We start from the raw sequence: 16586 nt of genomic DNA, 5'->3' as shown, positions 1-16586 counted from the left end.
GTGAATATTAGAAAAAAAATGCAATATATGTTTCACTTATATAATGACAACTTAATCAAAAATAAATTAATTAGAATCACGAATTAACTTTTAAAATTTGACGTTTACAAAAGTCTAATTATTTAAGCTCTTTATAGTTTAAATTTAGAATTTTAAGATTTTATGAGTTAACAAATTATTTTAATTTTATAGAAAATTAATAAAGTAAATTTAAATTATAAATTTAAAATAAATTATCACTTGTTTAAATAAATATAAATAATTTAGTTTAATTAATTTTATAACTATTATATATACATATTTTTTAAAATAAAACTTATATGTTATAAAAACAAACTTTTGTATATTTACATATATGATTACAAATTAGTATGCAAACTTCAAAACTACTTATTATTCAAGTTTATAATTAATACATGATGATATTAGAAAATAACATAAATAATCTAATGATAATTAAATGTTTACGGTGTAGTTAAAGTTATATTTTTAAGAAATTTTACGTCAAAACATGCTTTTAAAAATCTGAATTCGACATATTCTATCCAATATTCAAAATCTGAATTCGGTTTTTAACACTATTTAAACTGAATTTACACCTAATGTAATGGAAGGTCCAAATTAACCCAAATCAATGAACATTGTAAAGTCATTACATAACTAAAGTATAAACGTTCTTAATGAAATTAGAACACTATCTATAAGTGTTGTTAATATATAAACAATGAATGAAATATGCAGAGAAGATGACTGCATGCACATTACAAAAACTCTTCAAATTCCAATCTACACTAAAAGCAAAAATCAGAACAATAGAAACAAGAATTATCACACCATATATATAATCATTTTCAGACCCTACTGTTAGCTGGTAGTGGTATAACACCGTCGAAGAAATCACCAAAATAACCATGAGGTTCGTGTACAAGCCTCGAGATAATGTCTCTAAGAGTTATAACACCCTCCAAATTCCCATCATCATCAACCATATATATTCTATGTATCTTATTAGAATTGAGCACAGAAATCACCTCTTTCAATGTATCATCTTTTTTACAAGAAACCATTCCGTTTGTCAAACATGGTTCGTGTTGTTCCTCCTTGTATCGCTTCACTGCTGTCAGGAAATTCTTGGCAGTGATTGACCTGATTAATTGTTGTATCAGTGAAACAATTGAAGTTTCTGAAATTGTTGAATAAATTGTATACAAATGAACAAATCAAACCTATAATCTTTGTAGATTTCTGGTGCAACCAAAAGGAATTGTATGTCTCTTATGCTTATGTTGCCTATAGCTATTCTGCTATTACTTTCAACAACAGGAACTGCACCTACTCCTTGTCGTCTCATCACCTTAAACGCCTGCAGAACCGGATCATCTTCGTCAACCTGAAATGGGAACAAATTCATGTCAAGATAGGTCGATAGTTGTGGTCTTATTTCAAAATGTTTTCAATTACCTTAATCATATAACGAGCATTCATCAATGGAAGACCGATTTCAGATAACTTCTTAGTACACAAACTATCAAACCATTGAAGACCAGAACATTCATCTAACATATGAATTACAGCAGATTGAGTTATAATATTATCAATCTTCTTTTCACCTAAATCCACTACAGGAATACTTTTCATTCTATACTTTGACAAAAGCAATAGCATTGTCAGGAACGAGTTTGATTTCTGTAATGCCAGAAATGGAGCCCATCGAAATGAACCCGAGACATCTCTAACCTGTAACATTATGCAACATAAATGAACATTATGTAAATGAAAATAGATAGTGCAGGGGACACGAAAAATACCTTAGTGTTTCTATAGAATTCGGAGTTTGTTAAGGCTTTGAAAAAATTTCCTGAAGTTATAGCAGCAGATCTAGGGCTTAAAGTGCCAAGTTTTCTTGGAGATGATAATTCATGTGCTGCAGCTGTAATTGCAGAACTTGTTGTTGGTGATTCTGAGAATCCAGTAGAGAATGTACCACATAATTCAGAGGTTGGAGATGAATCGTCATCTCTTTCAGACTGGATGAATCAGATATTATAATTATTTCATGAGATGAGATGGAGATGATAAATGTTAATTAGAAAAACCTGATGAAGAATCCAGACAACAATGGCGGCAAATTCAACCATGCCTATATATCTATCAATCCATGTAGCGTCCTCAGATGCATCACAATCTACTACAGGTGCGCATAGAAGTTTGTGTTGATATAGTAATTGAACCGTTTCAGCTAAACTAGCATCTGAACTTATCTCTGCAACTGGAATTAACATTTTCGATTAGAAAATGAAGACGAAGATATGAAAAAGATGAAGAGATTACGTACTGTGAGAAGACGGAGCTTGGGGAAAGGAGGAGACGGGAATGCTTTCGAAACAAGCGTTGAGTTTTTCAGTGGGAGTAAGTTGCGGTTCTTGTTCGTCCCATAGATCTTCAACTTTCATACCAAGCTTAGCTTCTGGACTGCAAACTTCAATCCTCATCATCATCATTAACGATCGAACTCTCTTAATGATTTGGATTAAGCTTTTGGTGTTCTTAATTAACTAAGAAATCTGAAATTCAAACGCCAAGTGGATCTCCAATCACCATTTCTTATCTATCTTTAAGTTAATACGTACAGTACTTTATTCATCCGGCTTTTCTTCCCCGCCTTTTATCATCTCTAACTGTAATATAAATAATCATAACTAAATTTAGTGCATAATCTTTTAGAATTTTACAAATTATTCAATTTTTTTTTTTGTCACATATTCAATAATTGTGCCATCAATTGTATTTCGTTTAATTTCGTTTAAACGAAGTCTTTTTTTTAACTTGTTTAGTGGTACAGTGACTTCTCGTCCTATAAAACAAATGTCAAATAAAACATAGAATCAAAAACCAAATACTATGAACACAACTCTATTTAAGTTAAAATTCAAATATTTGATATTATTTAATAAGAATATATGTATTTCAAAATTAGTTATGTAAATAAAATATCATTGTTATCATCTCAAAATTAAAGAAAATATATGCACATATTATTTTTTTTTCTTTTTTAAATACCATTATATGCAAATAAATCCTTCTTCGTTCACCTTACTTCATTGTTTTTTTTAACAGTTTAATATCATTTCATTAAAAAAACCTAAAATAAGAGAATAGTTCAAGACTTAAGAGTAAACCTAGACAAGCTCTAAAGAAACGAACAACAAAGCGAAATTACAAACAACAAGCGAAATTACAAACAACAAATAGAATTACAACAAACAAAAACTGGCTAAAACGTTTTGAATCTATTTTTTTGAAATACTCCAGTTTTCTTTCGTTCGTCTGAATTTCTCTAAAAGTATGAACTAGTCAACTACGTCTTCCCAGATTTCCCAAATCATTGTTACATGTTATTATTATTATTATTATATGCTCTATCTTTTTCTCTACTTTTCTTCTATTCTCCAACTACATCCAAATTAATTGCAGTAGAAGGAACACTGGGAGAGGATACCAGTCCTTCACAGAAGTGTTCAACAGCTTCATCAGGAAACCAATCTTCTTTCAACTACATCCACAAGAATCCACGACAAACAGAAACGAATAAGAAATAGAAAAGTTTTATTTGATCAAACTCAAAATAAAATGTCAAATTACTAAATTTTCAACTGTCTAAGAAATAAAACTGAAATATATCTTAATTTTATTAACTACTTGGATAATAAGATGACTGTTTACATCACAAATCTCTTCGATCTTTGCAAAAATATGGATCAATAAAATGGTTTCATACTTTAAAAGAAGTTAGGTTAGATAAGTTGTGGAACTAATGTCTGAAAAGTATTTAAAGACGATTTTACCCTTACAGTGACTACAATGGGATAGACTATTTTACCCTTACAATGACTACAATGGGACGGATCGGACGGGAAGTACATTTACCACCTGCCCCGTTCTACTTTAGCTATTCCCGCGATGCACTCTTTATACCATATTCTCTAAAAATAACTTTTTTTATGATAAAATTATATAATATATTGTAATATATTATATAATATATATTGTAATATATTAAAAATTCATATTATTATACAGAAATTAACTTAGAACTCTTATAAAATATGGAAAATAAATAAATATATCCGTGATGTTATATATTTAATTATGTTTATTTGTGTTTGGGGCGGAATCAGGGTAAATTCAGGACGAGGACACAAATACCATCCCGGTCGAACCGGGGAAAATCGCCCCAAACTGGACAATTCGGATCGGATACCAGAGGGCGGATTATAATTGTCATCCTTTATATAGTTAGTAATAGCTTATTGAATTAAGCCAAACTTTTAGTTTAAATTGAGTTAAATCTAGACAATTAAGTGGTTTTTAAATGAATGAATTTAATTTAAATAAATACTTAATTATTTAATACGGTAATTTGTTGTCCAAAGACTATTTTGGCTTTTGAGGAGAGAGCTGCAGAGGTAACTTACAAAATAAGGATACCCCTTGGATACGCTGAAATTTTCAGGAGCATTCTCTAAGAACAGGTTTATGTAGTAGAGAACATATTTGCCGCAATCCTTTCCATTTTTTTGTTGTGGAACCTGGATATTTGTGAAGCCCTAGAATTAGAGAAATGTGGGGAAATAATTGATGAATATAAGATCTTTCTTTATACCTTTGGAACTAAGAGAGGGATCTGAGAAATCTGCTTTTTGGTTCTTGACCTTTTCTCCATATTGTACAAGTCTAGTACAAACCTGAAGAAAAGAGCATGCATGGACATTATATTGTGTGTAAAGCGTGCAAACAAACAAAAACAGTATACTTAATCTTTACTTTTTTATTCACAACCTGATGTATTGGGCAATGGACATCTACCTTCATTGTCATTTGAAGGTGTATGTCACAAAATAAGGATTGGGTTAGGTTGAGGTGTACTTGTACCCTAATTCAATGTTCAAAGGCTGTGATTGAAATCAACAGCTGAGATCAAAAGGTGGCCGAAAGTAACAAAGTACAAGTCCTGAAGTCTACAGAGTAATAAAAATAAGACAATACCTTGTAATTTTAAATAAATACACCCAGTTAGCCAACCGAGTCATTAGAACTAGAAGGCAATTGTAAATATATTTAAACACCTACTATATTACATCATCTATGAAACAAAATTTGGTTTCGATAAATTGATCATTACATCTTCTATCCCCTTGAACAATTTCAGACATATTCTGGACAGGACACATATGTTTTCAAAAGTTTTAGGATTACAAAGGTTGGGGTTCGAGTTAAGTGTGTTTTGGTCATGTAATTAAAGGAAACTATCTAACTGTCAGGTTCTACTTTTTAAATTTTAACTCAATTTCTTTTGACCTCTGATTCTCGCTAACCTATCATGCACACCGTATGTTAGAGTGTGCTTTACTGATAGAAAACTAATTATCCAAAATGTCCGTCAATCAAATTTTCTACGAGGTAACACCTCCTTAAAATCGAGATTGTATTGGTTTTTCCACATTTTGTATTGAGAGAGACGATGATTCTTGTTGCATACTTATACCCTTATTCAAGGGCCGGGATAAAATAAAATCAACATGAGAAGGGGACTTCCATTTACTTAGTTACTTTTGGCCACCTTTTGATCTCAGCTGTTGATATCATTTAATTAGGGTACCTTAATCCTAATCCAACCCTTATTTCATGACAGTGTAATCATAAAATTTTGAAAAAACATATATATTTTTGTTTGGTAAAAAATGTAGTCGGATTTTAAGTTGAATCAAAAGCTAAATTTTATGATGGATCACAAACTGAATCTTAAGCTGAGTGACAAAGAAATCTTAGTTGAACATATATATTTTTGTTTGCCAACTCAAAGAAGAATCTCCTGAACACTAAATTTTTTTTTAATCAGCAGTATTGCTTGACTCAAGCAAGTTGACGGAATCCAGCTCAGAGATAAAGTCAAAATCACGACTGATAGAAAGAGTAAGAGCGACTTTTGCCTTTTTAAATTGGAAATGGGGAGAACACTTTATTTTGGTGTGAAAGTTACACGATTATCTTGAAGGTTAGGTTTAGAATCCTTAATCTGAGTTCAGATGAAGCAAAGTTTGCAAATATTTCGAATGGAAGATGGAATGGCATCCTGAGGGAAACAAGTGAAGGAAGAGAAATCCTTGTGAAAGTTCAAAACAATAAAAGAATTCCCTCAAGTAATGACAGTTGGGAATGGAAATTTATTTTTCTGCGACAAAAGCTTGAGAAATTACAAGATCGCGAGAAGGGGAATTGGTTGGTGAAAGTTGTTTAATCAACCAAAGTGGTTCATAGACACCTCCATGGGAGACTCAACCAAAGATCGTGTGAGGAAATACATGAAGAAGGAAGACAAGGAAGCGCCACCTCCAGAAGAAGACCCTTGTTTAATTAAGGGATTGTTAAAAATTAAAGTCCAGCTTGGATTCCGATTTCAGCAAAAGATTATGTATGACATGTTTGGTTCCAGATTTCAACAACTTGTTTGACTTGATGTTCAAAGTATAAATTGGAGCGATTAGAAACTAAGAGGACTGTTGAGAATGCAGAGTGCTGAAGTTTAAACCAAAAGTCTTCTTTCGGTTTAAGGTAGGAATTGTTGAGAAGATTTTAGTTTAATTTAAATAAACTAATAAAGACTTGGTCTTCTAGTATGTTAGTGGACTAAGTCATGTGTTAGTGGTAGATTTAATTAATTTAGATAATTAATATTTATGATAAAAATTTGGTAACATTGGAATTCTTTTCCTGTTTGCATTATGAACTAATTCTTATTTCAGTATTATAAAGAGTTATTAAGAAGTTATTCTGGAAGGTCAGTCTTGTCTCTTTTCTCTAGGAAAGAACCCTGACCCTAATTAGCGTTAGTATCATATTCCTAGCCATATATCCCACTGCATTCAGCAGGTAGCCCAAAAAGTTATAAACCAAGATCTGCTGAAAACAGAAAAAAATACCCGTAGAAGGTCAAGACACATACTTTCTTATGCCAGGCTCAAGCCTTCTGGGGTTGTTTGTTTGCAGTGAGTCCAATAACAGCATGCAGGGAGTTCTAATTTTACATGTTATACGTACATCAAGGTGACATAAGATCAAGAGATTCCAATGACCCCTACAAGTTATTGTGTTAAACTTATATCCATTGCATCAAAGATGTCAAGTTAAATGTTTACGAGAAAACCTACCAAAGAATGATAGGAATGATGACGTATCTTTTTGAAAAAATCTTCTTCTTCTTAATCCAACTCAGAACACTTTCTTCGTATCCTTCCATGTACGAGGAGAACCATAAGCAATCAAGATATGCGAATGAATCTGTCTTTTCTACTGTGAATTTCCCCCATAAGTTCCTATTACCCAAAAATGAATTACTCCTCTTATATTTACTTCACAGGTCTATAGACAATATTAAATGGATAATAATGTTGTGATAGCGTAATAAATTGTGAAAGCTTACGCGAAATAGCATTCAAACGTCTCAGTGTCTAGCTTTCCCTGGGTAATCACCTTGGTGCGTCTGAATCTTCTTGCCAATTGTTGTTCACTGCCTAAACAGATAATATCGTCCGCCATGTCTTCTTCCTTTTCCTTGCACTCGCTCTTTTGTGGTACTGTTGAGGATGTTGAAACAAGTTGTTGACTGGAAGCATCTTCCACAATTCCAATCTCATGGAAGCCTGTCTTTGCCCAAACGTATATGCTTATATATACCAGTATTGCACATATGCTATTGAGGCATATAGTCCATTCAAAATGTCATTGTCTATAACAAGCACAAAGAAGAGGAGCTCGTTTGAGGTTTTAAAAACAGGATTTAAAAAAAAGTTTGATGCCACTTAAAAAAGGGAGACTTGGTTACCAATATCATGCCTCAATAAACCCCTTTGGAATATTCATGTAAGACTTTGTGACTATGATTTATTTGCCATGAATTTTTCACATATATGAGCATGCAAATTCAATAGCCAGCATTAGTATCTTCCAAATAGGCTCAACACTTCTTCATTGTCAATGTATTAGTAGCATCCTTGAACACTAAAGTTTTGAAGTTTGTCCTGAGTTCAGTATGATTCTAAGTGAGAAATTTTGAGATTCATGTTCAAATCATTGTTTTCCTTGAAGGATGGATATAGATCTTTGGTTTCCTCGTGAAAATGATAAAGATTTTCAATGAATATACTTCCTAAGCTTATTGTTTGATATCAAAAAGCATGGATCGGTAATACTATATTTATTTATTATTAGCGAAAAAGACTCCTACTTGTCACACAATTCAGGCAAATCCATATAATAATAAATTTCTAACTGATTAAACACGACATGTTTGCACAACAAGGTCATAGCAGAAGAGAAATAAGAAATTTAATAACACTCCGCAGATGGAAGCATTCAAATTTAATCACACAGAAAGACTGTCCCTAGAATCAAAATTTTACAAGACATGAACAACAAACCTCACCTGCATTTGTGTGTGTTATTGCTGCACTCGTGCGATTAATTCTCCTCTTTAGTCTTGAAGAGCAAGGAACACTAGGGGAAGATTGTGTAACCAAAACATCATCAAGGGTTTCTTCTTCCTTCAGATTTTCATTTTGGAGCAAAACCTTTTCTGGACTAACAGGCTGCAGTTTAGAAATTTGATCTGCAGTAACTAATGGAACGCCACATAAACTCATTATTAATATGTCAATATATGTTTAAATCAACAAGTTCGAAACAAATGAAAGTTGAAAGAAAATAATAAGAAGATCAAGAAAAATAATGCAACCATAAACACATGAACCTAATTTTGAAACTCATTTTTCACAATATTTCATTAAAATATCATCAAAGTTAAAATTTAAAGCGATTTCGTTTTAAGTTTTCCATGAGATTTTTTTTTTCTAGATAATGATTAAGATTATAGTTTAGATCACTATGAAGAGTATACTGTGATTTGTATTGTTCCATTTGGATACATATTATTTTTTAGATCATGATCCAAATGATAGTCTAATACTTTGCTTTATTTGGTATAGATCTTTTTTTCTCAATCATTATCAAACTAATTTAGGATGACTTTGATTTTCGACAAACATAACAAATGTAATCCAGATCATGATCAACATAATAAAGATCAATAATGAAACAGCCCATAAATCTAGTGTAAAGGCAAACCCTAAATCCATATTCAAGCATTCGAATCAGTAATCAACCATGTATCAGCAATCCAATGACACCGAAACTACTCAATTTCTACTTTGATGGAAAATAGCAGGAGGATTCAAACAGTGAACTCGCTAGAACTAAGAAAATTCCTCATGATTCCTCATCATATGTATATCCTAATACTATCACGATCTAAAGACAAGAACTATCTGTTTTTTCAAAAATCAAAAGCAAAAAAAGATATATAGATTGATGCATTGCGGAGGAAAACCTAAGTAATGCGTAAGAATGAAATGAAGAATTATAGAGATTTGTTTACCGGAAATATCGGCTGAAGAATCATTACATATTTTCGGCTTCTTGCCTTTCCTACTGTATTGTTTCATGTCCATTTTCCCTCTTTCTCAGGCCAGCCAGTCAGTCCACTCTCTCAACATATACAAAAAGTAAGTAGAACTGACATCAAAGAAAGGATCAAAACTTGCTGAAAACTTTTGCCGATCAGCATATGATTATATATATTTTTTAAAATATAAATAATATTTATAAGGAACTCATTAAATTTAGATGTTAATAATATCACATTTATAAAATTTAAAATTATAATGAAAGATATTTGATAGGGGATTTTACTTTATCTGTACTTTTTGATTATTTAAAAGAAAATTTATTTCACATCTTATTTATTTATTAAATCATATATCATGCATCTAAAGACAATTTAAATTTAAATATATGTCTAATTTTGTATTATTCTGTTTATGTCATTGTCATAATTAAGACGTAAAAAAAATAAAATAAAATATTAATAGCAAGGGATAAACTTGAAAAATAAATATATTTATCAAACAAGATAAAAAATTAGTTTAAAAAAAAATAAAATTCAAACATTACTTAAATTCAAATTCATTACTAATTATTATATATTTTGTTTTTATTAGAAATTATATGTTTTGTTTTATTAAAATTATTTATTTATTGGAATGTTTAATCGATCGAGTTCCTTCACATCATTAATTACATATATATTATATATATCATAATTTTTTTCATCATTACCTACCTACTATTCTAGGCTCATTTATCCTCAACCATCATCATTTATACATTTTATTTATATAATATAATTTGTTTTTTCTTTTTGTTCTTTTATATTTTAGTAAAATCCAAAGTAAGTACAACAAAATGGGAAATTTGAGGAAAATGATCTTAAAGAGGGCCTAATTACGGATGGTGAGGGCGCCTAATTTTAATAGCGCTGGTGACCCCCATTTTTTTTTCCGACGAAAATGCCCCTATTGCGTCACGCACCCTCCAGTTGCGTGACGCACCCGAGGGCATTGTGAAAAGTCCACAATGCCCTTACTATATAATTAAAAAAATTCGAGTTTTCCCATTTCTTTTCATTTCTTTCTTTCTTGTTCTTTTTCTTCACTTCCTTTTCTCCTCATTCTCTCTAAAAAGGACAACCACCGACGACGATCCCCGACGAAGACGGCGGAATCCCAACGAAGGAGATGTCCACTGCTACTGGTATTCTTCCTCCTTCCTTTATTTCTCTCTTTCCACGCTTTGTTTGTTAGGGTTTAGTGATTAGGGATTGAGTAGGTGAATGTCACCGTTGCAACGGAATCCGGGTGCGTCATGCAGTTGCGTAACGCATCTGCGTCACGTAGTTGCGTTACGCATCTGCGTAACGCACCCCAGACCATTTATAGTTATTACTTGCATTTCATTGTTACGGTGTCTCTCGATTGATAGTATCATTTTTTCAATTGCAGCTGAAGTGTTTGCTGACGTATTTGTTGTGTACAATGGAGAGTGGAGAATTACAGCCGATGGTACCAGGTCTTTCTCTGCACAATCATGCAAAACTATGGATATACCTCAATGTACTACATTTGCTGAATTAGTTGATATAATCTATGAGACGATTAACGTGCAAAAGTCTGCATATGATTTAGTGATTAAAGTCATGTATGATCCTTCTGCAAAACTTCCCCCTGTTGTTATTAAGGGAGATAAAGATGTGGACATGTATTTATCACGGTTGATATCGGGTCGAAGTTCGTCATCTTCGTCACCACTTTGTGTCTCATTAGTAGAGAAGTACCCAAGTCAAGATAGTACACTACCAATCTTTACTAAAAAAAACTATACCTGGCGTTGTTTCTCGAGTTGTTTCTCAACAGATTTTATTTGAAAGTAAAAATGAAGGAGGAGGAGAAGAAGATGAACGGGCTCATCATGAACTGATTAATTATGAACGGATTATTGACTTTAATTATGAACGGGTTAGTGACTTCCAAGCTACTACTAGTCCTGCATCAGCAATTGCACGCACGCCACACCGGTCAATACCTACATCATCTAGTGCAAGAGCGTCAATGGGTACACCATCTAGTGCAAGAGGGTCAATGGGTACACCATCTAGTGCAAGAGCGTCAATGGGTACACCATCTAGTGCAAGACCATCAATGGGTACACCATCTAGTGCAAGACCATCAATGGATACACCATCGATAGACCCGACAGACGTATCACCGACAGACCCTTCATTTGCATTGGCGTTAACTAGTGAACCCGTATTGGAAGTCGGTACGTTATTTGATACTAAAAAAGAACTTCAACTGATGCTATATAAATATGCGATGACTTATCATTTTGAATTCAAAGTGAAAAAGTCTCGAAAACATCTTTGGTATGTGAAATGTATGGATGAGACATGCAAGTGGAGCTTACGTGCTGTGAAAGGTAAGTTTTCCGAGATGTTTGAGATTCGGAAATTCAATCGACAACACTCATGCTCAGTTTTGTCGAGGCTGGAGAAAAAAATGCAAACACCGGCATGGGTTATTGGGCCGTGCATGAAGGGTAAGTACATGGACCATCACCATAACCACTTGCCTAAGAAAATAATTGAAGACATGTAGTCAACTTATGGGATGTTTTTGACTTATAATAAGGCTTGGAGGGCAAGGGAAACGGCTTTAACGGCGGTGCGAGGAACGGTAGAGGATTCCTATGGAAAATTGCCTTTATACCTATACATGTTGGAGAAGAATAATCCGGGTACCATAACATATATTCAGACAAACGAGCTCGGCCACTTCAAGTATATGTTCATGTCTCTAGGCTTCTCAATTAGGGGTTTCAAAGCCTTTTGTCGTCCCGTATTGTGTGTTGATGCAAGTTTTCTCAAGCACAAGGTGGGAGGTCAACTATTGGTGGTTGTTGCATTGGATGCCAATGAGCAACTGTATCTTGTTGCATTCGGCGTTGTTGATTCAGAAAATAATAACTCGTGGACTTATTTTATGCAAAAACTTAGAGAAGCAATTGGATTAGTTGATGATCTCGTCTTCGTATCCGATAGACACCCAAGCATCGCTAATGCCTTGTGTGTTGTTTTTCCAGAAGCAGACCACGGTGCGTGCACATATCACATAAAGATGAATATTAATGCCAAATTCAAAACTGATAATTGTCATGTCGAGTTTGATTTGACTTCTCGTGCGTACACTATCCCCCAATTTAATCGGTTTTTTGACAAGATCAGGGTTAAAGATCATAGGATTGCTGCATATTTGGAAGAAATTGGGTTTCAAAGATGTAGTAGAGCATATTTCCCCGGTAAACGATACAATCAACTCACAAGCAATTATGCAGAGAGTTTGAATAGTAAGTGCATGGAAGCCAGAAAGTATCCAATTTCAGCAATGCTTGAGTCTTTAAGAACAACATTACAAGTATGGTTTAATGATAGAAGAGAAAAAGCGTCCAACCACCAAGAATTTTTATCCCCAACGTATGAAAAGTTATTATGTGATGGTTTTGAGAAAGCCAGATTCTATATTGTATCATCCCTTAACCGATTTGAGTTATATGTGCATGATAATGAGGCACATTTTAAAGTCAATTTGAAGGACAAGGACTGCACTTGTAGGGTATTTGAAGTCTCCGGTCTTCCTTGTACACATGCACTGGCTGCTGCCCGTCACAGGAATGTGGTTCCTTACGACTTATGCTCAAGGTATTTAATCGTTTTGAACCTATTTATTTAACCTATTTTTAATCGTTTTATTTTCCTTCTCATAGGTATTATACAAATGTATCTTGGTTGAATGCATATGCGGAGACATGTTATCCGGTTGGTGATGAAGAGAATTTGGATCTTCCCGATATTATCAAACAACGCGTGTGTCTAAAACCACATGTGAAGGTTAAGAAAGGCCGGCCACAAACTAAACGTAGGACATCCCAAGGTGAGGTCCATAAGGTCCCGAGACGATGCAGTTCATGTGTAGGTCTAGGACACAATAGAGCAACATGCAAAGCAGTGATGCCTGCACCGTCTACTGCAAGAGCAAGAGCATCATCTCAGCAGCATGAGCCCTCATCATCTCAGCAGCATGTGCCATCATCATCTCAGTAGAATGAGCCATCATCATCTCAACTGTACGAGCCATCATAATCTCAACTCTACGAGCCATCATCTCAACTATACGAGCCATCATCTCAATCGTACGAGCCATTAGCTTAGAATGAACTTGTTAGTGTTGTGTTGTGGTGTTAATGTTGTTTTTGTAGACTTATTACCAAGTCAAGTCTTGTGTTGAGGTGTTAATGTTGTTTTTTTAGACTTATTACCAAGTCAAGTGTATTGTATCAAGGATTCAGTCAATGTTGTTTTTTGGTGTTTTTGTGGACTTATTAATGTTGTCTTTGCATTCAGTGAATGTTGTTTTCTGGTGTTTTTGTAGACTCATTTTCTGGTGTTAGCTGGCTGATGTAATACAGGGACAGGGTGCATTTAGATAACTGCTAAAGGTTTTCACTGCGTGACGCATCCTGCGTGACGCAACTGCGTTACGCAACTGTGTAACATAAGGCATTAAAATAATTGTGTAACATGGTTTACATTAGTGCAGAACCTATTACATTAGACATGGTTTGTATAACTGTGTAACTTAAGGCATTAAAACATTTGTGTAACATGGTTTACATTAGTGCAGAACCTATTATAATAACATATAGAACATCAACAACGTTTGATATCATTAAATCAACCATATTACAAAAGTTTGGGATTAACATTACAAAAATTTGATATCAGTACAAAAGTTTCATAAATAACCTATGAATCTACAAGTCCATGAAATAACCTCACCGCCCACTTTTCTCTCCAAACTTTCATCTCATGTGAGGTCACTTCTGCTAGATTCAGGTTTGCAGTCAAGTACTCTATATACATTAGTACAAAGACACCACAATCTCCACTCTTAGTTGCTTTGGGGACTTCTGACTCTAGAAGTCTTGTGTATGGCAAAACTGAATCAGGGTTAAGCAAAGGAAATCTTTGTTTATCTTCATGAGGCAATGCCTTGTCAAATATAACCGGAATCATTTCGCACATCGGTAGCACTTATTCATCAAAATTAGCATAACATCCAGGATCACAGTCATATACGTCTACGCGCCATTGTTGTAGACGGACAACACAAAGTATCCAGTGGACGTCTTTGATGTTCAAAAGAATATATATATCATCGCATACTTTCCAACTGTTCATAAAGTTGTTTTCATTGCCCCAGAAGAATTCTAAAAAGTTTTCAATGTCATACTCAATACGACTTTCCTGAAACTTAGGGTAACCAGCAGTGAACCTGGTGTGGAGCCAACAATCTGCAATAAAGAAGTTCTTCTTATATGTATTTGGATATAGCCAAGATATTCTTCTCAAAATGAAGCAGCCTGCATCGATTTCCTACACGAGAGAAAAACATTCAAAATACAATCTGCAATAAAGAAGTTATTTTAACATGAATATTACTTACCTAATCTTGCAGTCAGTTGAACCTTTTTAGCATTCATAAATCATGCATGAACCATTTGCAAGCAAGACGCAACCCTAAACCATAACATAAACCAACATAACTAAAACTAACCTGATGAAGTCAATGAATGAACGAGAAGACGAAAACGAAGACGAGTAGGAAGAGACGTCGAGGTAGGTGCGTCGTCGGGTGCGAGAGAGAGAGGGAGCATGAATAGTGGTCGAGGCTTATTTGGGTTTTTATATAAAATAAAAATAAATGTGACGCATCGTATCCTACTTGACGCATCCGACTTGACGCATCCGACTTGACGCATCCATATTGACGCATCCATATTGACGCATCCGACTTGACGCATCCATCTTGACGCATCCTACCAAACAAACAACCTGCATTCAACGAATCAGGATGAATCAATGGGGCACGTTCTGTAAAGGAAATCAACACAAACTGTATAGAAAATCAACACAAACAATCACGAAATAAACACAAAATATAAACGAATATAGTGGAATGGTCGAATGAAATGTCAATTTGTTTAAAATCCTCTGCGCTGTGCAAACTCGTCTCCGTTGGAAGTTCTTCGCAGCTATAGACCATTGAATATGGTGGAATGGTCGACGGTGCCTCTTTGATTGGTTCTTCGGCGATGAAAAAGAAGAGAAAGTCTTCTCCGCCACGATTAGGGTTCACGACGGAGAAGACATGGAAGACATGGATGAGAGAGAAAATGAATCGAAAATGAAAAAAAAATTATGACTTTATAGGGTTTAGGGTGCGTCACGCAACTAGAGGGTGCGTCACGCAACTAGAGGGTGCGTCACGCAGGGGTATAATGGTCATTAAAAAAAATGGGGGTCACCGGCGCTATTAAAATTAGGCGCCCTCACCATCCGTAATTAGGCCCCTCTTTAGGGTCATTTCCTCAAATTTCCCCAACAAAATAAACAACTTTTTTAAAGCATGTTGTACGATGAATCAACCAAAATTTATTTGTGTCCGTAGGGGAAATTTGATGAAATGGTCCTAATAAAGGGCTTAAATCCAAAAAAGACATCGCTTGATATAGTTTGCAAAAAGGGTCATTTTATTCTGCGAAAAGTTCGTATTACCCTTTGCGCACCTAATTTACCGCTCAATTACTCGAAATACCACTCTCTTACTTTCATCTAAATCGAGTCTTTAAACTCACGCGATTTAGATGAAAGTGAGAGAGTGGTATTTCGAGTTAATGGAAAGACTCGAAATAACACTCTCTCACTTTCATCTAAATCACGTGAGTCAAAGACTCGATTTAGATGAAAGTGAGAGAGTGGTATTTTAAGTCTTTCATAGTATATATACCATATTTGTCCCCTCATTTAAAATAACATTTCCTTTCCCGACTCTCTCACTTTCTATTCACGAATCTCTAACTTCTTCATCTTCGTATTTACAACTCTCATCATCATCCAACTTCGTTCCAATTTCGTTCAATATCATCGATCAACTCTCATCATCGTTCGTCGTCCGTCTCTTCGATCATATGTTCAGATGAGTTTAGGGTTTATGTTTAATCTGTAATGTTCTCATTATTCT

General features: G+C 34.1%; 2 protein-coding genes across 2 annotated transcripts; both read right to left on the bottom strand.

The window, feature by feature from the left end:
• Nucleotides 1-751: 751 nt before the first annotated feature.
• LOC124910376 (SNF1-related protein kinase regulatory subunit gamma-1) lies at nt 752-2598 on the bottom strand. Its single transcript, XM_047451011.1, has 6 exons — nt 2336-2598; nt 2097-2269; nt 1809-2027; nt 1462-1737; nt 1227-1390; nt 752-1146 (listed from the first exon to the last, which is right to left on the bottom strand). Exons 1-6 carry the CDS (start codon nt 2499-2501, stop codon nt 852-854), a joined length of 1293 nt encoding a protein of 430 aa, XP_047306967.1. The 5' UTR covers nt 2502-2598; the 3' UTR covers nt 752-851.
• Nucleotides 2599-3189: 591 nt separating this feature from the next.
• LOC124910360 (ubiquitin-like-specific protease 1D) lies at nt 3190-9625 on the bottom strand. Its single transcript, XM_047450993.1, has 8 exons — nt 9491-9625; nt 8483-8674; nt 7481-7700; nt 7209-7373; nt 7004-7135; nt 4664-4745; nt 4476-4589; nt 3190-3553 (listed from the first exon to the last, which is right to left on the bottom strand). Exons 1-8 carry the CDS (start codon nt 9561-9563, stop codon nt 3443-3445), a joined length of 1089 nt encoding a protein of 362 aa, XP_047306949.1. The 5' UTR covers nt 9564-9625; the 3' UTR covers nt 3190-3442.
• Between the last annotated feature and the right edge of the window lie 6961 nt (nt 9626-16586).

This window comes from Impatiens glandulifera, chromosome 7 (genome assembly GCF_907164915.1).
Source record: "Impatiens glandulifera chromosome 7, dImpGla2.1, whole genome shotgun sequence".
In the NCBI taxonomy this organism is placed as follows: domain Eukaryota; kingdom Viridiplantae; phylum Streptophyta; class Magnoliopsida; order Ericales; family Balsaminaceae; genus Impatiens; species Impatiens glandulifera.
The sequence above is the reverse complement of the archived record's forward strand: the minus strand, read 5'-3'. Positions and strand labels throughout refer to the sequence as shown.